General features: G+C 45.1%; 1 protein-coding gene across 1 annotated transcript in view; it reads right to left on the bottom strand.

The window, feature by feature from the left end:
- GPR158 (G protein-coupled receptor 158) overlaps positions 1–25,411 on the bottom strand; it is a 317,370-nt gene that overhangs the window by 141,242 nt on the left and 150,717 nt on the right. Inside the window, exon 4 of the mRNA XM_039521128.1 lies at positions 20,280–20,497. Within this exon, the coding sequence (XP_039377062.1) occupies positions 20,280–20,497 (218 nt within the window). The remainder of the gene's footprint in view (positions 1–20,279; positions 20,498–25,411) is intronic.

Genomic DNA, 25,411 nt, shown 5'->3' on the forward strand with positions numbered 1-25,411 from the left:
GTCAGAGGATGGAGATGGATGGCAGGAGAGAGATCACTTGATCATTGCCTGTTAGGTTCACTCCCTCAGGGGCACCTGGCATTGGCCACTGTCGGTAGACAGATACTGGGCTAGATGGACCTTTGGTCTGACCCGGTACGGCCGTTCTTATGTTCTTATGTTATGTTAAATATCAGAGACAACACAATAATCTTTACAACAACGAGCTTTTGTTTAGAAAAAAACATTATAGAATAATATAATCTTTGGATCTCTCTATTTACCATGTTACAGACTGAGCATCTTTACCCTACTCATGACATGTCATTTCTAGTGATTCTATTAAATTAAGTGAATTCTCTGATTACATTCATTTAACAAACCAGGAATGTCTATCAAATGTTATGTTGTGATATTTAGGTTTGTTTATTTTTTGGCAGGCAAATATAGTTTTGAGCACTGAATAAACAGTGACCAAATATCTAAGTATTTATAATAACCACCTCCGATATGTTTTTGAACCATTCCTCTAAAGATGGACTATTTTTCTTTTTCCAATGGAAGGCTATCAGTAGCCTGGCAGCAATAAGCAGAGGAGAGATTAGTGAATAAAGGTTTTTGTTCAAGGTTAGGAGAAATTGACCCTTTGTGTGATTCCTTACTATGGTCAGATGACAGAAGGGAAGGAAGTCTATCATTGAGGGAAAGTAATTGGTCTAAAGTAGAAAGCGCTGGTTGACTTAACAAACAAAAATCCTGCCAAAATGAGTAAAAATTTTCAATAGGAAATTTTGAAATTAAACAATTTTTGTTTTGCACTGCATGTTTTGGTTTGGTTTTCAATTTTTGGTATTTGGATTTTCAGCGTGTGTGGTATTTCCCCCCTTTCTTGCCCCTCACCCCCTCTTTCCTACTGGAAATGTTTGGGGGGGTTTCAACTGAAAAGGTAAAAAATGTGAGAGGAAGGGCTACTATTTAAAAACTTAATTTCATTTCAAAATTTCCCACAAAAAATAGAAAAAAGTCAATGTAGTGAGGATAGAGTTTAACCACGTAGGGAGTACTTCACTGAACCTTGCTGTATGACCTTCAAACGGGAATTCAATGAGCAGACTGGGCTGAATCTTCTCTTACGCCTTTTGTAGTTAGAGAAAAGGCTGAGACGTGCTAGTTCCCAGCCAGCCTTGCCTGTGACTCCAGGAGAGAAGGACAGCCTAGAAACCAGCCGTTATATTTATATTCCTAGCATTTGACAAGGTCTAATGGAATCCGTATATATAAATACTGACATTCCCACCCACCCCCAGCCAGAGAGAGTCCTATAGGTCCTGAATCAAAGCCCATTGAAGTAGGGCTGGCTGTAAAACAACATTTTCTTTTTGCAAAACAGTTTTGAGGTTTCAACACTTGTTTTCATTCTAACGTGGAAGGAAAACGACACCTTTTGAAACCTCTTTGTGAAATGGGGAGACCACAAGTTCTATAGGCCAGTGGTTAGGGTAATAGCCTGGGATACGGGAGCCCCAAGTTCAAGTCCCTATTCCATGTTAGGCAGGGCAGGGACTTACCCCGCATCCCAAACTGGTAACCTAACCCCACTGGACTATAGAAAAAGAGTACCCCCTTCTTTCTCAACATTTCTGTTTCAACCAAAAAAAGATTTTGTCAAAAATACTCCAATCAGCTCTACAGTGAAATCAATAAGAGTCTTTCCATTTACTGCCGGCCTTATCCGAAGTCCACTATAATTAATTAAGCTGTTGAGATGATCTCTCATGGAAGGAGTGCAATAAGTAAATTCATTGCTTATATGTGTTATTTTTTCAATTATTTCCTTTGTAATTAATTTGGAGACAAACGAAGAAAGTTACCCAGAGAAAGAGAATTTCCTGTTAATACATTCCAAGGACTTACTAGGGGTTCTTTTGTTTGTTTGTTTTTGGTTGGCTTACAACTGCACACCACAAACTCATTTACATACAGACTACATTACATGTATATAGTAGTGTTGTAATGTTGGCATTCTGGGTTTTTTTTATAGCTTGTAAAATGCTCCATTTGGGATCTTTTAGGATGAAAAGAACTGTACAAATGAAAATTAGTGACTACTACTCAGTTCAGTCTTTTACAAAATCATTCACTACTTTAAGTGTTTACTGTCCTATTTTAAAGTATTTTTCAAACAGATTAAGATATGAAAATATAATAAATTCAAATTAAATCAAAAGCCAGATTTGTAAGTTGGTTATACACAATTATGTGCAGATATCTAATTTATACAGGCAAAACTGTCAGGAATCACTGGCATTTGGGAGTTTTTGCAGTATTTCTGAACTCAATAAATATACCCCTTGTATATCTCTCATTTCTGCTTTACAAATTAATATTTAGACAACAATCTAGTTTTTCTCTACAACTAGCTAACCTATTACTGTACCCAAACAGAATACATCTTGCATTTAGTTTCTACTTTTAAAAAATGAGGAGAAAACAAAGGGCAAGCAGCCATCAATAATAAATCAATCTCATTAAGAGAGAACATGCACAAGATGCCAGAAGACCAAGAAATCCCCAAACATTTTTTTTTAATTCACCTGCCCCTTGATCCTTTCTGTTATACAAGTAATTAAATTTGTCATGGTATATTATGAAGATAAGCTGGTTTACATTTTAAAGCAGAAATTCTGTTCTATACCAGATACACCACACCTGCAATACTGAAACCTGAAACACTGTATCTATAGATGAAGAACTCTGATAGTGAAAATGCACTCCCTGTGGCCAAAGTCACCAGAATGTCTTCTCTCTTTTTAATAAAAAAATAAGAAAAAGAAAAAGGTCATCAGTTGCAGCTGCAGAAGATTCAGGATGACAGCTCATAAGTATCACTGTTAAAAGTTTGTAAGTTAACCAACCCTATACTTCAAGGGACCTCCTGGAACACATAATCAAGTCCGTCCCAAGAAGCCATCTGCCCCCTGATGTTAAGGCATGTCATCTTCTCAGGCAGGCAGAACAAGCTACCAAATATGACACAAATCAGTACATATAACAGAAGGAAAAAAACAACAAAACATTAAATATAACACATATATGTATGTAAAACTGATTACCAGCAAACTAATTTGCCCAGCATAGTGAGTCACATTTCAGTCTGCAAGCATTAGTTAGGCTAGCCATGTTCTAAGGCCCTGATTCAGGAAAACACTTAAATGTGTGCAGAAGTTCATCCCTATGCATGGAAAGTGATAAGAAAGAGGAATGAGCTGAGGTGAAGCAATTCAGCCATTTCCCTGCATTCTACCAGAAGAGTTTTCTCCAGACATTCATGGGTCTTTTTTCCATCTTTCACTTATACTTTAGAAAGCTTCCAAATTTATCAGTGAACGTCAGCAGAAAGAGAAAGCATGCACTGAATCCAATGTAATATATTTATATGTCAACTTTAATCCCCAAGTATTCTAAACTAAAGCACTTTACAAATCAGACAGGCTGGAAAATGGAAGAAAGATTCACAAACATTTTCTCTTTTAAAAAAAATGTGTCTTCTCCTCTCTCATTGTGCAGACACTGACACATCTTTGTTCACAGCGTACAACAAGCCCCAGCTACATCAAAGACTAAATTTTGATCTCTGAACCCCCATGACTGCTGTGTTTCTCTGAGGCAATGCAGATAATAGAGCCCACAATGAAGTGCGTGAGAGCTGGGGACAAAAAACATTGTCTGCTGAGGGGATCTAGCTACAGAACAATCACCCAGAGGAGACCAGGTGAATCCAGAGTCTGACCATCTTCAGGAAATGTTGCAAACATTAATCTTTGAGAGCACATTTTCACCATAAGTGACACTCCAAATTCCAACAGCCCTTTTATTCTAATCCACTCGACCCCCCTCCACCCCCCCCCAAAAAAACCCGCAAGCCCTACCTCAACAGAGTTCTGACCCTGTAATGGGAGAAGTGCCAGAGACTCCATGACATCCACTAAGGACTTTGCTATTGCTAATGATTAATAGGAAAGGTGCATGGATACTAGCAATCAGAGCATGATAAATATGTCATATTGCTGCTATTGTGCTGATACTACAGAAAGTTACCTTCTAGCAAATCCATAGGTGTTCATTCACAAATCCAAATGGAAATTCAATTAAGTGAAATTATCCTGAATCCACTCAGCTTTACATCAAAGAATCAAAGGGAAAGACTTATTAAGGTGTTGTAGTCCATCTGGACAGCTCTATTCCCTACAAGGGCTCAGATATAAGACAGACAGGAACTAAGATTGAAAAGAACAAGCTACTATAAATTCTAGTAGTTCACCCAGTCTAGTTTTACATTTCATAAGAGCTGATGCTTCCAAAATTGTTTCTAGAAAATTGTTCCACAACGTAATAGATCTCATTGTTAAGAAATTCACCTTGAATATCAGGAGAAAATTCCTTACTATCTTTATTTCAAGCCATTTATTAAAATATATAAATAAGGTTATAATACAATTATATATACTGTACACATGAACTGAAGCTTACAAGGCTAGGGCACAGCTTAATCTCTGGTATGAATGAATTTCACAGCCAAGGCCCCTCCACTGAAAATGCCCCATTACCAACCCCTTTAAGTCTGAATTTGGGATTGATAAACAGTAGCACTGTTACCAAACCCTGTTGCCATGGAGAAGAGCTTTGAACAAAAAGGCTAGGACCTGGGATTGGTTTGGCAGTCAATGCAGAATGTGGAGTATTACATTATGTGCTCTCATTGGTTCATACCACTTAGAAAACAGGATGATATATATTGAACCATCTGTAGTTTCTAGATGTCAAGACAGCGTGAGGACAAGATATAGTGTGTTGCAGTAATCCAGCCCTGAGGTGACGAAAACTAAGCAGCTAGGTCAGCATCTAAGAGGAGAAGGATGAAGCCTTCTGGGCAGCCAAAGGGTTTTAAAAAAAAGAATTTCTTGCCAGTAATGGTATTTAGGCACCCAGGAAAAAGTTAATAGTGCATCAGGACCCAAAGATTTTGGACCACTTTGTCAAACAGAGGACAGATGCCCTCTACAGAAAGTAAGGTCACATATCTTAGTAGTGCCTCCACATGCTCTGATCTTCTCACCTCTCATCTCCCTCACATGACTGAACTTGAGCCAATTTACATATTTTTGATCTAGACCCTTATTTCTTTCATATCCTAGACCAATGCTTCTCAACCTTTCCAGACTACTGTATCCCTTTCAGGAGTCTGATTTGTCTTGCATACCCCAAGTTTGACCTCACTTAAAAACTACTTGCTTACAAAATCAGACATAAAAATACAAAAGTGTCACCACTCATTATTACTGAAAAATTGCTGACTTTCTCATTTGTACCATATAATTATGAAATAAATCAATTGGAATATAAATATTGTACTTGCATTTCAGTATAATACTTAAGCCTATTTTTCACTTGTGAGCCCTGTCTGACGCCTGAGTCCTGGGTGGCAGGGCTGAAGCCCAAGCCCCACCGCCCAGGGCTGAACCATGTAACTTAGCTTAGCAGGCTCCCCTGTGGCATGGGGCCCCGGGCAATTGCCCTGCTTGCCAACCCTAACACCAGCCCTCCACTTACAACCTCCCTAAACCTATCTTGGAGCCCCTCCTTGGGAGTCACAACCCCCAGGTTGAGAAAAACTGATCTAGATGAATTGAGTACCCCCTGCAAGACCTCTGCGTATGCCCAGGGATACATTTACCCCTGGCTGAGAACCACTATCCTAGTTCATCATGGCAACTACATTGTCCATACTAGAGCTGGGCTTGTTTTCCTGATTAAATTCTGAACACTAGATTCTCCTAGATCATTCATACATATCCTGTAAACACTGTGCTTTGAAGACTGAATGACACTATATCCAGTAAATGTAGGATAGTCACATTGTTGCAGTCATGCCTGTGAAAGTATTTTCTTTTGGAACTTCAGTAACCATTACTGCAGCTTTAACTTCCATCAGCAAATATAGGCATTTTAAATCCACATACATCTTTTTAATAGGGCATCCTGCAATTACTTATATGAGAGCTTAAAAAGAGCCTATCTAAAGGCATATTGTGACTATACAGAAAATGGGGAAAGGACACGGTTGTGAGCTCCATTTAGAAACAAAGGAAATGGGCAATTGACTAAAAGAACAGCCATACTGGGTCAAACCAAAGGCCTGTCTAGCCCAGTATCCTGTCTTCCAACAGTGGTCAATGTCAGGTAATCATCAAGTAATCCATCCCTTGTCACCCATTCTCAGATTCGGGCAAACAGAGCCTAGGGACACCACCCCTACCCATCCTGCCTACCTGTTCTGTAGACAACAAGCTCAGTGTTTTTAAAGATATCCACCCACACTACAATATAACTCTTCTAATGTACACTATGAATCTCGGTTCATGATCATAATTCAGTGCTGAAGAACATTTATGCAAAGTAAACTAGCCCTGCGCAGAATCAATATACAGTTTAGGAATTGTCAAATGTATACCATCAGTGCAGGATGCAAGGGCAGCTGTTCCATCTATGCAAAAGCTCTTCCAAGCTTCCACCTCAACTGAAATGTCAGCCTTTGGTGTATACACACACACACACACACACACACCAGCAGCAGCAGCAGAATGTGCATGTAAAGCTGGACCTCAGTCCTATAGCACACCCAGCAGTCCACCACAGAACGACCATTGTCCCTGCCTCTGTTTCCCTTAGTTGATTCCAGGATGGAACCTATATCCATCAGTCTTTGTCTGTAACTCCAGTCCTCCAGCTGGGTTACTTGAGTCTTTCCCCTCCCTGGGCTGAAAGGAGTCTGGCCCCCACCCAAAGTTCTACCAGCCCCTTTAGTGGAGCTTTGGTCAATAGTCCCAGGAGTTTGACTTTCATCTCTGGGCCTCCTCTAACCCCCTTTCTGATGTTGCCCTTTTGCAGGTTCCTCCCCTTCTGTCTTCAACAGGGCAGAAGTAAAGTTAAAGCAGAAACACAAAGGCAAATTCCAGTATTCCTGTTATCGTCCCCATCCCTAATCAGAGATCTCAGTTGTCTTTACCCCAGTCTGTGCGCATGGGGAGGGTGGCGGTAGATAAGGAGACCCAGGGTCCGCCCTGTTCTCTGGATTACACTAGCAAATAAGGAGTTAGTGAGTTAGGAAACTCATTATATTTAGATATTAATCAACCTCCTAGCAGTCCTATCCCTTTAAAGGTGTGGAACACCAATGGCCTCGGATTATCTTACTTTGGGGAAACTAATAATTCTTGCAGTGCAATCATTGCTACTGTGAACCCCAGAGCTGTTATAGGGGACAAGAAGCTCTGTGTTTCTAATATAGGGGAAAGGGGAATGGATAGCTCTGGCAAGCTTAACTTATATATTATAATTCCATCTCAGCGCAGTTCTGTGCATGTTCTCTGTTGTATTGCTTGGGGGTCATTTACAGTCTCATGTTGGAAATGATATTAAATGGTGCATATAAATGTATTTGTAACAAGAAGAAATTATTAGAGGTATAGCCTGGGGAAAATGGGTCATCCTGAGCTGATAGGTAGTTGACTCTGATTTTGTAACAAGCCCAAATTCAACAAAAAATAAAAACTCTAAAGGGACAGATTCTCAGCTGGCATAAATTGTCATAGCTCCACTGACAGAGCTATGACAGTTACCACCAGCTGAGAATCTGTCTTGGGGTCTTGTTTTGTTTGGGTTTCCTGTCCAGGGATTATGATAACTGTATGGAGCTGGTTTGTTGTACCAGATCTGTCAGCAGTGGGGCTGACTTCATGGGACTGGACCTGGTAATACTAGAATTAACTCTGTAATACAGGACATGATCTGGTGGCAGCTGAGCAGATGGAGCTGACTTCACAGGCAGGGTCAGGCCACAGCCAAGCTGACTTCATGGAAGCAGACGTGGCAATAGCAGAGCTGGTGGACTGATTTCACTGGACCAGCACCTAGCACTAGCAGGCCTGGAGAAGATGACTTTGCAGAATCAAACCTGGCAGCCACTGACTGGAGCTGGACCTGGTGGTGCAGACTTCACTAGATGGCAGAGGACAAGCTCAGGAGAGCCACCTCCTGGTGCATACTTGACCACCACAGATTCTAGCTGGATTAATGAGTAAGCAAGGTTTGGCGTGGGTGAGGATTGTGTTGTGAATAAGAGTTCTGGGCCACCGACAAGCTGGCAATTAATTACTGAGAATGGGGAGTCAGCCACATCCCTAATAAGTTATTTGTGTCTTGCTCATTTCATTTTTCACATAAAAAGAAGTTTATCTTGTTTCTCCCTTCCCCCACCACTCCCCAATAAAAGGTATTTGTGGCTTCATATTCCCAAGGATTCCTGAATGCTTGTCAGTGGGGAAGAAACACCTGCAACAGGTGAAAAGAGGATTTAAACTGTCCATTCCTAAACCTGGGAGTGGATAAAGGTTATAGGTGAGGGGTCAAGCCAATCATTTTAGTTAGTTTAAAAAGGACTCAGACAGAAATGCACCAGGTCTTTACCACTGCTAACACCACCTGGCTGCAGGGTTATGTGACTGCTATTTTACAGTATGACTAATTTTGGAATTTTTTAAAACTTATTGTTAAGTGACAATTGTTTAAATATACCTTTAATGTGATGGTTGCTATAAAAGTTCACCGTAGTACATTGGAATTAAAACTAACTTCCTCCTGGTGATCTTGGTTCCTAACTTATATACTATATGCCCATCATCTCCCTGAATGGGGCTACAAATACTACACAAACAGCCTCTGTCATGATAGCCAGGCACTTCCACTTCCAGTCAGAACTTGGCAGTATAGAGAAGAATGAAAACAAAATGTAACAGAAAAATAAGCTAAGTTGGTTTCTGTGGAACTACTCATAAGCCCCAATTCCCAATAAAGTAAATGGAACTTCAACAAAGCACCTAAAGACATGCTAAATATGGATAGTTTGGTGAATCAGGGCCATAGTGCATAAAATTAAATACATGCATAAGTCTTTGCAGGATTGGGGCCCTAGCTGGCATTTCTTGACTTCTGAGTACCTAACTGTGCAACTTTAAAGGTCTCTGAAAAGACGGTTACTCACTGTTGTAACTGTTGTTCTTCGAGATGTGTTGCTCATATCCATTCCAGTTAGGTGTGCGCGCGCCGTGTGCACGCTCGTCGGAAGATTTTTACCCTAGCAACACTCGGTGGGTCGGCTGGGCGCCCCCTGGAGTGGCGCCGCTATAGCGCTAGATATATACCCCTGCCGACCCATCCGCCCCTCAGTTCCTTCTTGCCGGCTACTCCGACAGTGGGGAAGGAGGGTGGGTCTGGAATGGATATGAGCAACACATCTCGAAGAACAACAGTTACAACGGTGAGTAACCGTCTTTTCTTCTTCGAGTGATTGCTCCTATGCATTCCAGTTAGGTGATTCCCAAGCCTTACCTAGGCGGTGGGGTCGGAGTGAGACGTGGCAGAGTGTAAGACTGCTGAGCCGAAGGCTGCATCGTCTCTAGATTGTTGCACCAATGCACAATGGGAAGCAAAGGTGTGAACGGAAGACCAGGTCGCCGCCCGACAGATGTCCTGGATGGGGACATGGGCTAGGAAGGCGGCAGAAGAGGCTTGTGCTCTCGTAGAGTGAGCGGAGAGATGTCCAGCCGGGACCTGAGTGAGCTCGTAGCATGTCCTGATACATGACATCACCCAGGTCGAAATCCTCTGAGAAGAGACTGGCATGCCCTTCATGCGATCTGCTACCGCCACAAAGAGCGGGGGCGAACAGCGGAAAGGCTTCGTTCGGTCTATGTAAAAAGCGAGGGCCCTACGCACGTCGAGGCTATGAAGCTGTTGTTCCCGACGGGATGCGTGCGGCTTCGGGAAGAAGACCGGGAGGAAGATGTCCTGGTTCACATGGAAAGCCGACACCACCTTAGGCAGGAAGGCGGGGTGTGGCCGAAGCTGCACTTTGTCCTTATGGAAGATAGTATATGGCGGGTCAGCCGTTAGGGCACGAAGCTCAGAGACTCATCTCGCCGAAGTAATAGCGACGAGGAAGGCCGTTTTCCAGGACAAGTAGAGAAGGGAACATGTGGCCAAGGGCTCAAAGGGGGCTCCCATAAGCTTGGCTAAGACCAAGTTCAGATCCCAGGTAGGAGTTGGGCGCCGTACCGGAAGGTATAATCGTTCTAGCCCCTTAAGAAAACGGGAAACCATGTGATTGGAGAAGATGGAACGTTCCCCTATGCTGGGCCTAAAGGCAGAAATTGCCGCCAGGTGCACTTTCAAGGAGGAGATTGCGAGGCCTTGCTCCTTGAGGGACCAGAGATAGTCCAGGATCTTGGGAATAGGGATCAGGAGAGGGTTGAGACCTTTCTGATCGCACCAGAGTGCGAAACGCTTACACTTGGCGAGGTAAGTCGACCAAGTGGAAGGCTTCCTGCTCTCCAGCAACACCCGCTGCACTGCAGTGGAACAGCCCCGCTCCACTCGGGTTAGCCACGCAGGAGCCAAGCCGTCAAGTGGAGGGACTGCAGGTCCGGGTGGCGAAGCCTGCCGAAGTCCTGTGTTATGAGGTCCGGCCATAACGGGAGGGGAATAGGATCCGCCACTGAGAGATCGAACAGCAGGGTGTACCAGTGCTGTCTCGGCCACGCCGGAGCAATGAGAATGAGGCGGGCCCTGTCCCTCCGGAGCTTGAGCAGGACCCGATGTACGAGGGGGAACGGAGGGAAGGCATATAGTAGGTGATCCGTCCATGGGAAGAGGAACGCGTCCGAGAGGGAGCCCTGAGAGCTGCCCTGGTAAGAGCAGAACAGATGGCATTTCCTGTTCTCTCTGGAGGCAAAGAGGTCTATTCGGGGAAAGCCCCACCTCTGGAAAATTGTGTGGACCACATCGGGACGAATCGACCACTCGTGGGAGAGGAAAGACCGGCTGAGACGGTCTGCCAGCGTGTTCTGCACTCCCGGAAGAAATGATGCTACTATGTGTATGGAGTGGGCTATGCAGAATTCCCACAATTGCATCGCTTTCATGCAAAGCAGGGAGGATCGTGCTCCGCCCTGCTTGTTGATGTAGAACATCGCTGTTGTGTTGTCTGTGAAGACGGACACGCAGCGACCTTGGAGGTGGGAGCGAAAGGTTTGGCACGCCAAGCGAACCGCTCGCAGTTCCCTGACGTTGATGTGGAGGGTCAGCTCGCGGAGTGACCAAAGGCCCTGGGTGTGTAGGCTGCCGAGGTGCGCACCCCACCCCATGGCCGAGGCGTCCGTAGTTAGAATGATGGAGGGGTGAGGGGGGCGGAACGGGACCCCGGCACACACCACCCCTGGGTCCAACCACCAGTTGAGCAACTCGAGGGCCGATTTCGGGATCGTGACCACTGTGTCTATAGAGTCCCTGTGCGGGCGGTAAACCGACGCCAGCCAAGTTTGAAAAGTGCGAAGGCGGAGCTTCGCGTATAGTGTCACAAAAGTGCACGCTGCCATGTGGCCTAGGAGGCTGAGGCAGGTGCGCGCCATTGTCGTCGAGAAGGACTGTAGGCTTCAGATGATGGAAGCCATGGTCTGGTGCCGAGGCAGAGAGAGGCAGGCCCTGGCTAGGTTGGAGTCCAGGACCGCGCCAATGAATTCTATCCTCTGCGTAGGAGTCAAGGTAGACTTCTCGGCATTGATCATAAGGCTTAGGTGTTGAAACAGGCCTATGATCTCGGTCATTTGTTGCGCTACGAGCTGCTGGGACGTTCCGCAGACCAGCCAGTTGTCGAGATACGGGTAGATATGTATCCGACGGCGGCGGAGGGCCGCGGCGACCACCGCCATGCACTTGGTGAAGACCCTCGGCGCCGTGGAGAGGCCGAAGGGGAGCACCGTAAACTGATAGTGCAGGTGGTTGACGACAAAGTGCAGGTAGCATCGATGAGGAGGGTAAATCGTGATATGGAAATACGCGTCCTTCATGTCGAGGGCGGCAAACCAGTCTCCTGGACCCAGGGAGGGAATAATGGTCCCCAGGGTCACCATGCAGAACTTGAGCTTGACCAGAAATCTGTTGAGCTCTCGGAGGTCCAGGATTGGTCACAGACCTCCTTTCGCCTTGGGGATTAGGAAATAGCGGGAATAAAACCTCCTGCCGGCACCTCCTCTATGGCACCCAAACTCAACTGAGTCTCGACCTCTTGCAAGAGGAATTGCTCATGAGAGGGGTCCCTGAAGAGGGACGGGTAGGGTAGGTGGGAGGGAGGGGGGCAAAACAAATTGGAGGCGGTAACCAGACTCCACCGTGCGAAGTACCCAGCTGTCGGTTGTTATCTGGGACCAAGCCGGTAGGAATTGGGAGAGACGGCTGGAAAACAACGGAGAAGGATCCGGTAATGAAACTGGTGGGCCGTCCTCGGGCATCCCATCAAAAGTTCTGTTTGGGCCCTGAAGTAGGCTTCGAGGGTGGTTGGGACTGGTTTGCCTGATTGCCCGACTGTCTGCGCTGGTTCACTCTGCCCCGGCGCCTGTTATCCGGCCGCGGTCTGGGCTGGTTGTACGGGCGGTATGGCTGTGGCCGGAAGGACCTCCTCTGGGTAACCGGGGTGTGCATGCCCAGGGAGCGAATCGTGACGCGACCATCCTTAAGGGTCTGCAGCCTTGAGTCGGTCTTCTCAGAGAAGAGACCCTGGCCATCAAAGGGCAAGTCCTGGATGGTGTGTTGGACCTCCGGCGGCAGCGTCGAGGCCTGAAGCCACGAAATTCGCCTCATGGTCACCCCAGAGGCCAAGGTCCTGGCTCCCGAATCTGTGGAGTCCAGAGAGGCTTGGAGGGCTGACCAGGATGCTTTCTTACCCTCCTCAACAAGGGCCGTGAACTCAGGCCGGGAGTCTGGTGGCACAAGCTCCGAGAATTTGGACAGTGACACCAAGGTGTTATAGGTGTACCTGCTGAGGAGAGCCAGTTGGTTGGCCACCCGTAACTGCAGGCCACCGGCCGAGTAGACCTTGCGGCCCAAAAGGTCCATGCGCCGCGCTTCTTTGGATTTAGGCGCTGGCGCTTGTTGGCCATGTCGCTCACGGTCATTAACCGACTGGACCACCAATGAGCATGGAGCAGGGTGAGTATAGAGGTACTCGTATCCCTTGGACGGGACCGAGTACTTCCTTTCCACCCCCAGGGCGGTCGGAGGGATGGAAGCTGGTGACTGCCAAACGGTGTCCGCATTCCGCTGGATCGTGCGGATAAACAGCAGGGCAACTCGAAGAGGCGCATCCGCCAAGATGATATTGACGACGGGGTCATCATCTTCCGCCACCTCCTCAACTGGCAGGTTTATGTTTTGGGCCACCCATCGCAACAAGTCCTGATGGGCCCTAAGGTTGATCGGAGGAGGGCCCGAGGCGGACGCCCCTGCCACCGCCTCATCCAGGGAGGAAGAGGATGACAGGCCCGGGACCAGAGTGTCCTGCGGGGGTTCAGTGAGCTGCTGCGGGGCCTCGTCGACGGGGGGATGCTCGGCATCGATGGACGTCAGCGGCTCCTCTGCCACGGCTGTGGAAGTAGGCCTGCTGACCGTGGCCTCAGGCGCCCTGTGGTCGGAGGGCCTGGAGAGCTCAGTGGGAAAGGGGGCTCCTTGCGCCTCATGGTACGCCCATGGAGTCCAGAAGGTCCATTGAGGAGGACCCTGGTCTTGGCCTTGAGGCTCGGTGCCCTGGTCAGCTGCGCTATCAGCCTGGGAGGAGACAGATGGCTGTCTCGAAGGCCACGGCGGTGCCGAAAGACTTTGAGACTGTGCCGTCGATGCCGCCGGTCTGTCCCTGGACGGTGCCGGGGAACGGTGCCGGTCTTCGCGGTGCCGGGAATGAGACCGGGACCATCTACCGCGCCGGTGCCGGGAGGTCGACCGGGATCTCGAGTCCCGACGGTGGGAACGGCTGCGCGAGGACCGGTGCCGGGAACGGTACCGAGAGCCAGATCAGTGCCGATAGTGTCTGTCAGGAGACCGGGACCGTCTCCGCAAGTACGACCGGTACCGTGATGGAGAGCGGTACCGGGACTGCGAGCGGTGCCGAGATCTGGAGCGGCGAGAACGGGAACGTCTCCGAGACCAGGACCTGGAGTAACGTCTGTCCTGCCTGTCAGGGGAAGGAGGCCTCATTATAGCCGGCTTGCCCGCTGATTTGATAACACGCACCGGCGGTGCCGGGGGTTGAGGATGTGTTGGCTCCGTCAACGCTATCAGCTCTCTCGCCATCGAAAAGGTCTCAGGCGTCGACGGGAGAGCGAGCTCGACCGCGGTGTGCACTGGGGAGCAAGGTGGTACCGGACTCGACGGCCCTTGCGGCGCCGGAGTCAACGGTTCAGCGCACAGTTGATGCGGTGTCGATGTCGGTGCCGGTGCCGGAAGCCGGGCAACAGGTCCAGGTACAGAGACCTTGGAGGAAGTCTGTGCCATCTTCCTTTTCCTCGCCGGAGAAAGGGAACGGTGCCAGGGGGCCGGTGCCGGCTGTTGCTTCTTCGGTGCCTCGGTACCGGAACAGACGGGAACCGCTGGAGCGCTCCGTACCGAAGGTGTCTGCGGAGCGGTTGGTGCCGGCACCACAGGGCTAAGTGCCGACTCCATTAGGAGCTCCTTCAAACGAAAGTCCCACTCCTTCTTTGTCCTTGGCTTGAAGGACTTGCAAATGCGGCACTTATCTGCAAGGTAGCAAAGAATCCTGTGGCACCTTATAGACTAACAGATGTTTTGCAGCATGAGCTTTCGTGAGTGAATACCCACTTCTTCGGATGCAAGCAGTGGAAATTTCCAGGGGCAGGTGTGTATATATAAGCAAGCAAGAAGCAGGCTAGAGATAATGAGGTTAGATCAATCAGGGAGGATGGGGCCCTGTTCCAGCAGCTGAGGTGTGAAAACCAAGGGAGGAGAAACTGGTTCTGTAATTGGCAAGCCATTCACAGTCTTTGTTTAGTCCTAAACTGACGGTGCATTGTAGTTTCCTCAGGAAATCAGTGGTGTCACGGAGATAGCTGGGAGTACAATGCATTGGTGACCTTCCAGAGAACACCATCCTAGCCACCATGGATGTAGAGGCTCTCTACACAAACAAACATCCCACACACTGATGGAATACAAGCTGTCAGGAACAGTATCCCTGATGATGCCACAGCACAACTGGTTGCTGAGCTCTGTGCCTTTATCCTCACACACAACTATTTCAAATTTAATGACAATATATATCTCCAGATCAGTGGCACCGCTATGGGCACCCGCATGGCCCCACAATATGCCAATATTTTTATGGCTGACCTGGAACAACGCTTCCTCAGCTCCTGTCCACTCACGCCCCTTCTCTACCTACGCTACATTGATGACATCTTCATCATCTGGACCCATGGGAAGGAGACTCTAGAAAAATTCCACCATAATTTCAAAAGCTTCCACCCTCCATCAACCTCAGCCTGGACCTATCTACACGGAGGTCCACTTCCTAGACACCACGGTGCAAATAAGTGGTGGTCACATTAACACCACCCTATACCGAAAACCTACCGACCGCTATGCCTACCTTCATGCCTCCAGCTTCCATCCCGGGCACACCACAAGATCCATTGTCTACAGCCAAGCACTGAGGTACAACCGTATCTGCTCTAACCCCGCAGACAGAGACCAACACTTAGAAAATCTCCACCAAGCATTCTCAAGACTACAGTACCCACATGAGGAAATAAGGAAACAGATCAACAGAGCCAGATGTGTACCCAGAAGCCTCCTACTGCAAGACAAGCCCAAGAAAGAAACCAACAGGACTCCACTGGCCATCACATACAGTCCCCAGCTCAAACCCCTCCACCGCATCATCAGGGATCTACAACCCATCCTGGACAATGATCCCACACTTTCACAGGCCTTGGGTGGCAGGCCAGTCCTCGCCCACAGACAACCTGCCAACCTGAAGCATATTCTCACCAGCAACTGCACACCGCACCATAGTAACTCTAGCTCAGGAACCAACCCATGCAACAAACCTCGATGCCAACTCTGCCCACATATCTACACCAGCAACACCATCACAGGACCTAACCAGATCAGCCACTCCATCACCGGTTCATTCACCTGCACGTCCACCAATGTAATATATGCCATCATATGCCAGCAATGCCCCTCTGCTATGTACATCGGCCAAACTGGACAGTCTCTAAGGAAAAGGATAAATGGACACAAATCAGACATTAGGAATGGCAATATACAAAAACCTGTAGGAGAACACTTCAACCTCCCTGGCCACACAATAGCAGATTTTAAGGTGGCCATCCTCCAGCAAAAAAACTTTAGGACCAGACTCCAGAGAGAAACTGCTGAGCTCCAATTCATTTGCAAATTTAACACCATCAGTTTAGGACTAAACAAAGACTGTGAATGGCTTGCCAATTACAGAACCAGTTTCTCCTCCCTTGGTTTTCACACCTCAGCTGCTGGAACAGGGCCCCATCCTCCCTGATTGATCTAACCTCATTATCTCTAGCCTGCTTCTTGCTTGCTTATATATACACACCTGCCCCTGGAAATTTCCACTGCTTGCATCCGAAGAAGTGGGTATTCACTCACGAAAGCTCATGCTGCAAAACATCTGTTAGTCTATAAGGTGCCACAGGATTCTTTGCTGCTTCTACAGAACCAGACTAACACGGCTACCCCTCTGATACTATCTGCAAGGTGAGACTCTCCTAAGCACCGCAGGCACGAATCGTGAGGGTCTCCAATCGGCATCGGCCTCTGGCAGGCCGAGCACGGCTTAAATCCCGGTGCCTTGGGCATGAGCCTGCACCGGGTTGGGAAAAAGAAGGGCTAGCCCCTCAATTTCCCCTAAGTAACTAACCACTAACTATAACAAGCTAGTAAACTAATCTAACTAACTATATACAACAAGTATGAGAAAACAACAAGTGAGAAGCTAGGGCTGTGGAGGTCAGCAAGCTGTAGCCTGCACTCCACTGTTCCAACGACCGTCACGGGCAGTAAGAAGGAACTGAGGAGCGGACGGGTCGGCAGGGGTATATATCTAGCGCTATAGCGGCGCCACTCCAGGGGGCGCCCAGCCAACCCACCGAGTGTTGCTAGGGTAAAAATCTTCCGACGAGCGTGCACGCGGCGCGCGCACACCTAACTGGAATGCATACGAGCAATCACTCGAAGAAGAATCTATATTTTTAAATGGTGGCAGTACATAGTCCATTAAAAGTTTACATGAAAAAAATATTTTTTTCTAAAATATCTGCCTTTGTATTCACACCTGTGTGAATCACAACTGCTCTCCTTCCCACACTGATCCGTCTCAATGGATTGGAGCAGTTTTATATCTCAACCATAACACAGCACACATCTTCTAATATAATAAAGATTGTTTTGTTTGCTTTTAAATACAAGTTTTTCTCAGCGTCTAGATATTTTAAACATTCCAATAGCTTTTATTTCATTTTTATGACTTTTCCTCTTGACAGAAAATACATGGCCAGTTACCAGCTCCATTCTTCCATTCCAATTTTCTGTCATTACCCAATGTAACAGACAGCTTTCTTATGCAAATTGTCATTGTTCTCAGTATGTTTGCCCGGTCATAAAGCTCCTCATTTCATGTTAATTACACAAGATTCCCCCCCCAAAAAATCATGCTGTACCAACAAGATAAAGGACACAAAAGGAATCCAAGAGAAAATTCAGCTGACTGACAGGACAAGCAGTGGGACATAATTTTTCAATTTCTATTCATTAAAAACACTGCTCAAAAAGGAAAAAGCTTGTTCACCAATTCATTGCTGCTTTTAAGATTTTTTTCCTTTGTAAGAAGTTTCTTTAGAGGAAAATCAACATTTCTTAAAGCAGTAAAACTATAACTGAATCTGACTTCATCTAATTTAATGAAAATGGAATGTTCAAAGACAACTCTCTGTCTGGGAAAAACATCTATTTTGTCCCATGTCTGACTTCTGAAACACTCTTTATTCAGGCCTTAAAGATAGCCTACAAATCTGGAAAAACCGGGCTTGTGCCTTTTCCTGCTTCCTTATGATGTATAAAGAAAGCTGGACAGGAATTTTAGAAGTGGAAAGGACTGGAGATGCTGGTTGAGTTTTTTAATATTAAAAATTCAGGTCCTGTCTGGGGTTGTGTATACACTTGACTTTTTGAGAAAATGCCAATCACTTATTATGCTACCACGGATGCAGCTTCACTACTACCAATGGTAGCAAAAGTGGGAGGCTCCCACGCCCCCCTCCCAAAAAGTCTGTAATATATGTAATAAAGTAGATATATTTATTATTTGTTTTACAATAGTATCTACACACTCACACACCTGGTCAGTATTGGTTATGTGAAAGAGTTAAAAACATCCACATCCTCCTCTCTATTAAGCTTATAAAACTTAATATAGGTTTCAATGAAAGGAGGAAAAAAATGTCAAAGCACTGTGATACAGCATGGCCAGAGGGCAGCAGGAGAGTGTTAGAAGGGAGCCTTATTCCCTGTAAGGGGAAGAAAGTTTGCTATAGATTAACTAGAGCACCTGAAGCCAATTAGAGCACCTGCAGTCAGTCACATGATAAAAACCCCTGCTTCAATCAGACAGTGTGGGAGTTGGAGCAGAAAGGATTGGTATTGGAGCAGAGAACAGTTTGAAGAGAAGCAGAAGAAAGTTTGGAGGAGTGCTGCAGTGAGCTAAGAAGACCAAGACCCTAGGTAAGGGGCACCTGGCTTGTGCAGAGGGAGGGCAGGAAGCCCCCCCTCCCCAAGCTGAAGGGCAGGAGAGGGAAGTAGCCCAGGGGAAGGAACCGCCAGTTCAAGTGGTTCACCACTATCCTCAGGGCCCCTAGGCTGGGACCTGGAGTAGAGGGCGGGCCCAGGTCCCTCCCTCTCCATTCCCCTCCTCAAGGACACTAGTGGGGCAATTAATATTCCAATTCAGGGGCAAGACATGGTGCCCTGAACCCTGCCCAAAGAAGAGAAAGTGCAAGACCCATCATAATAGTGCCAGCAATTTGCCACAGAACACTAATGTTAACTGAATGGGAAGCAAACTATTTTGTTTGCTGCACTTCAGGCTTGGAATCTGATTTAAATTCACAAGAAATGCTTCTCTTAATGATATTATCTATTTAACACAACCATTAGAAGACTATAAAATTACCATAAGGGGTAAAACCTCATAGAATTGGAATGGAGTTATTCTGCTAAATTAATATTAGGCAACTAACCAGATGCTTTCAACAGACTTTTTTCATTAAGAGAAACTTTATAAATCCAATCAAGTCTGTCGTCTGAATCAATCTAAACAATTTCAGTAACATTTCAGTAAAAAAGTAAAATTTCAGCAAAGACTCTGTCGGAGACAGAAGAAAGAGAAAAAAGAGTTTTACAACTCATTCGGAGATTTCCTGCCAGGATACCGAAGTAGTTATCTTGAAGAACGTGACACACACTTTTCTATCTCCGTAACTTTCAGATTCAGTAGACTGGGCAATTGCTGTTCAGGAAAGCCAAGTGGAAATCTATTTATGGACAGTGGCTGAAGCTATTAATTTCAATAATGTGGTATGCTGTATGGACATGTAGATCTTCCCATACTAACTAGTAAATATGTGCAAGCTTCTATTCATTTTTGAGTAAACTGGAAGTTTTCAAGAGAGTGCTGTGAACAACAAGACAACTAACAGGAATATTATATGCGGAAATGTTTGCAATAAGGTGAACATGACAAGTTTATCAGGGCAGCATATAAAATGAAACTATAGGAATGCCAGAGAGAGCCTACAAATTGCTGGGACATGTTCCCATATTTTTTAAACCAAAACTTTACCCAAAGGTACCCAATTAAAACTTTCATTAACTATCAGCATTTTAGACACATTTCTTTCAAGTAATCATCAACCACGTGGGCTGTCTGCAGATTTAAAATGTCTGTCCTTCCTAATGGGATTCAAATACATTCAGGCTGAGATTTTCAAACATAGGTGCCTCAAGTTAGGTGCCTATATCCATATTAAAGAGCCTAAATAAATGGCCTGATTTTCAAAACTGCAGAGTACCCAACAGCTCTCACTGAAATCAGCTGGGTACATGGCACTTCTGAAAATGAGGCCACATATTCAGGAACCTAAAAACGGATGTGGGCATGCCTGAAAATCTTGGCCTATGTAAAATAGATTAGAGTTGCTTGCTTAGGAAGTTAATCATTCAAATTGGGAGCACTTCATTTAAAACAAATGTGTCTGCAACACATAACAGGCATGAAGGTTAAAAGAAAACATGCCTATGATTACCTTTGCCTTGCGAAAATGGTAGACTACCAGCATGCTTATAAAGTCCAACAGCATACAGAGTGTTTGGAATGAGATGATAGCAAGTCGTAAATACTTGTCCTCCTGTGCATAGCAGGGAGTATCATCTGTACAGTAAGAACATCCTTCCCTGCAGGGTAGGCAGGTGTAGACTTCCTCAGACATCTCGCCTCCAGAGAAGTGATTATCTGTATCTTTTCCTGAAAGTATCAAATGCGGGAAGTAAACCATCTTTAATTCCATGGCACAGGCAGTTCACACATACAGGAGCAAAACACTTCTCTGTTGACCTTTCTCCCACTCCCCATTTTCCCCTCTCACTAATTTACAGCACAGCTAGCAGGGATTGTTCAGGTCGCTCCACCTGGGAAATGCAGTCCAGTTTAGAAATCAGAGGAGAGCAACCTCACATGCCAAATGCATTCCCACTATTCTTAAAATAGGTTCAGATTGTAAAGTTAGTTCTGTGAAGGCAACTGCTGAATGACAGAATTTATCACATCAGAGGCCTGGAGCATGGGGAAAAGAAATTTTATACTTACTGAGACATGAAGAGCAGACCCTGCTAGCTACTCAACACTCAGAGTACAGACTCTGATCTGATTTTTTTATTGTTTCTTAATTCCATAAAGATGTTATCTAGGGAGTTAATTACCTTCAAATTAGATAAAACCCAATTTAATTAACAATTGTTCAGCACACTATTGGATGATTACTCAGTTCCTTACCCAAAGTGGAACTCGTTCTTGGGTACCGTACCTAATTTTCATTTACAAACACAAACCATGAGAGGAAGAAGTCTTGTAAGACTGTTAACATTTTGTCTATCTCAGTGGTTCTCAAAATTTTTGTACTGGTAACCCCTTTCACTTAGCAAGCCCCTGAGTGCGACCCCCCCTTATAAATTAAAAACACTTTTTAATATATATTTAACACTATTATAAATGCTGGAGGCAAAGCAGGGTTCGGGATGGAGGCATGCCTGCGGGAGGTCCACCGGAGCCGCCTGCCGCCCTCCCGCGGCACGCCGCCCCAAGCGCACGCTTGGCGCGCTGGGGTCTGGAGCTGGCCCTGCCTGCCCCCCACCTGCAAATTTAACAATACAGCAAGGGTATGCAGGTCATGACCCAAAGACACCTGTTTACAATCTCCAGTATGAGAGCTTCTGATCTATATACAATCTGTTAACATTGGCCAAGAACAGGTTTTTTTTTATTTTGACACTCCTACAGGGAAAAAAAATAAAATGTTCACAGAAACAATTTGCACAAATTTCAAACCTTGAGAATACAATCAGGTTATGTCTACATTACACATTGCTTTCAGGGGCTTGTAGTGTAACTATGGCTGCACGCCACAGTGAAAAAAACACTGTGTCCGCACCACGGACGTGTCAGTGAAAGGCTCTGGCAGAGGGGAGATAGGCTTAGTGCAGAAAGGCTTTTTCCTACTGCCTCCCCGCACCAAAGCCTTTTGCACCGATAGAGCTTTCCCTGTGGGAAGGAAGGGTTCCAGACACAGGGAGCTGTCAGAGCCTTCCCCCGCTGCCAGAGCCTTTTGCTGTGGTGGGAAGGGCTCCAGCAGCAGGAGGCAGTGGAACACTACAGTGCTAGTGTAAACAGGGGCACGGCTTGGCCAGTAGAGAAGGAGAAGTATATATACTTCAGGAACATACTCATACCCTTCAGGTGTATCTTTGCTGTGCTGGCTTAATCCATGCCTCACTGTTTACACTGCTGTTTATACCCAAGCTAGGGGTCTAATGGGTATGTATACTATACGCCGCTGAATGAATCTGCAGTGTAGATGCACCCCTAGTATACAACAGTTGAAGAAACCAAGTGAACTTCTGCAAAACAGCGGCATAGTGGCAAGTTGGGAAGTTCATGAGTTAAGAGGAAGAATTTAGAGGCTGCTTTAGGTCTCAAGGGATCTATCAGCAAACCTCTGCATGATAGGTACAGGCAGGCACTGACATTGCAGATAATTCAGAATTAAATGGAGCAAAGTAGAAAGGAAAAGGAGAGCTGTAAAAAAAAAAATAGTAAACCAAACTTGCTAGAAGTGCTAAATACAAACTCTAGGTAGGATTTAGGGGCTTCCATAAATAACTTTTGGAAAATTTGATGAAAGCTCCAAGCAATTTAGTGTCAAAATAAATGTGACACCTTTCTTCACTTTTCACAAGAGCTGGGAATTGCTCCAGTATCTTCCATCAAAATTACCCTCCTGCAGCAATGTATGCAGTATGACATGCATCTGTTGGTTCCTGCTCTTCATCCCAGTGGTGCTATATGTGTATATGGCTACTGAAGAACTTTTGGAGCCTTTGGAATGAAATTTGTGAAGTAGCAAAAAATAACTGTAAGGATAATTCTCTCCTCTTGTTTTCAGGTGTGTGAGAGTATGTGCACATGTGCACAGACAAGCTAAGTCTGTAGGATGTGAGCTCAGAATGCATACGTTATGGGTCTAATCCTATTGTCTTAATCAGAGTTTTACCTTTGCAACTCGATAACATTGCCATAATATTCTGATATTAGCAATAAGGCTGTCAAGCGATTAAAAAAAGAACTGTGATTAATTGTGTGATTAACAGCACGATTAATTTTTTAAACAATAATAGAATACCTTTTGTTTAAATATTTTTTGATATTTTCTACATTTTCAAATAAAGTGTACAGTTCTCACTATCTTATTATTTTTATTATAAATATTTGCACTGTAACAAATGAAAGAAATAGCATTTTTCAATTCACCTAATTCAAGTACTGTAGTGCAATCTCTTTATCATAAAAGTGCAACTTACAAATGTAGAATTATGTACAAAAAAGTGCACTCAAAAATAAAACAATATAAAGCTTTAGAGCTTACAAATCCAGTCAGTCCTACTTCTTGTTCAGCCAGTCACTCAGACAAACAAGTTTGTTTATATTTGCAGGAGATAATGCTGCCTGTTTCTTGTTTACGTCACCTGAAAGTGAGAACAGGCGTTTGCATGGCATTGTTGTAGCTGGTGTCTCAAGATATTTACGTGCCAGATGCACTAAAGATTCATATGTCCCAACCTGCTTTACCTACCATTCCAGAGGACATACGTCCATGCTGATGATGGGTTCTGCTCACTAATAATCTAAAGCAGAGCAGACCAACACATGATCATTTTCATTATCTGAGTCAGATGCCACCAGAAGAAGGTTGATTTTCTTTTTTGGTGGTTCGGTTCTAAGGTTTCCGCATCAGAGTGTTGCTTTTTTAAGACTTCTGAAAGCATGCTCTACACTCATCCCTCTCAGATTTTGGAAGGCACTTTGTGAAATATATGGCAGAATGCAAGTAAAACAGAAGAGACACATAATTCTCCCCCAAGGGGTTCAGTCATAAATTTAATTAACGCATTATTTTTTAACAAGCATCATCAGCATGTCCTCTGAAATGGTGGCCAAAACATGAAGGGGCATGCAAATGTTTAGCACTATCTGGCACGTACATACATTGCAATGCTGGCTACAAAATTGCCATGTGCACATCTGTTCTCACTTTCAGATGACATTGTAATTAAGAAGTGGGCAGCATTATCTTCCATAAATGTAAACAACCTAGTTTGTCTTAGCAATTGGCTGAACAAGAAGTAGGACTGAGTGGACTTATAGGCTCTAAAGTTTTACATTGTTTTGTTTTTGAGTGCAGTTATGTAACAAAAAAATCTACATTTGTAAGTTGCACTTTCATGATAAAGAGTTTGCACTACAGTACTTGTATGAGGTGAACTGAAAAATACTATTTCTTTTATCACTTTTACAGAGCAAATATTTGTAATAAAAATAAGAAAGTGACCATTGTATACTTTATATTCTGTGTTGTAATTGAAATCAATATATTTAAAAATATAGAAAACATCAAAAATATTTAATAAATTTCAATTGGTATTCTATTGTTTAACAGTGCAATTTAAACTGTGATTAATCGTGATTAATTTTTTAAGTGCAATTAATTTTTTTGAGTTAATCATGTGAATTAACTGTGATTGACAGCCCTAATTTGCAATATTCCCTACATTTAGTTTAGGGACTACCCTAGGGAATCTCTCACTTCATAGTAACAATGTAATGGGATGGCAGTGTCCAGGAACCAATATAGGAACACGGGTCTCTCTGTGGAGACTCATCGAAAATGCAGGTACTAAAGCCCTGAAAAAAGTACTAGTGACTCACGCAGATAAGTGGATTTTATTAGCTCCAACCAGGATATAAGAGGAGATGTAGTCTCATTCTGACCCAGAGAGAAGTAAGAGATGGGAGGCAGAAGCTCCCATGGGGTGAGAGAAGAGAAGCTAGAAACAATCAAACTTGGGTCAGCTGAAGAATCCCACAAAAGTGATCTCACCAATTATTAGCTACCCAAGAGGGACCAGAAGTCATTGCCACCAAATTCAGCATCGACTTTAATTTTGTTCCAAAGTCCATTAATCTGGGAGACTTTCTGGACCCCAGAATTTCTCATTTCCACATATCCCATATATGTTATTCTGCCTGTCGGCATTCTGGGAGCTCTGCCAGAATTAGGGTCAGAGTGAGGCAAAAGACTAAATCTCTATTTACTGAACTTCTGATAGACCAATGAATAACCAGCAGATCCACATCACTCCTCTTCTCTATCACCTTCCCTACATCCCATCCATCCTCACATCCAAATTAATAGTACACTATTGGTTTTCAGAGTTTGCTATGAACTAGCTCACCCTGCCTCTGACCTCATGTCCACCTGTTCTCCAAGCTTTCATCTGTTCCCTTCTTATTTTCCATAGATGGGGGTCACCTTTTACTTGTTCCACCCATCTAGCTAGAAGTCTCTCTCTTATTCTCAGCCACTTGATCATCTCTTTAATCCTCACAGTTCTGGTTTACAAGCAAGCCCTTCCTTAATGTATTCTGTATTGTGGCCACTATATAAATAACAATAAAAATATTTTAATATCGTAAATCAGGGATGACCAATCTGAGCTCGAGCCACAGTAATATGTCAGCAGCCACTCATCAGCTTCCCCACACCTCCCAATCAGCTCTTTGGTGGCGTGCAGAAGGCTCTGGGGGGGGAGGGGGACGGGTGAGGGC

The sequence above is a fragment of the Mauremys reevesii genome, linkage group 2, assembly GCF_016161935.1.
Source record: "Mauremys reevesii isolate NIE-2019 linkage group 2, ASM1616193v1, whole genome shotgun sequence".
Taxonomy (NCBI): domain Eukaryota; kingdom Metazoa; phylum Chordata; order Testudines; family Geoemydidae; genus Mauremys; species Mauremys reevesii.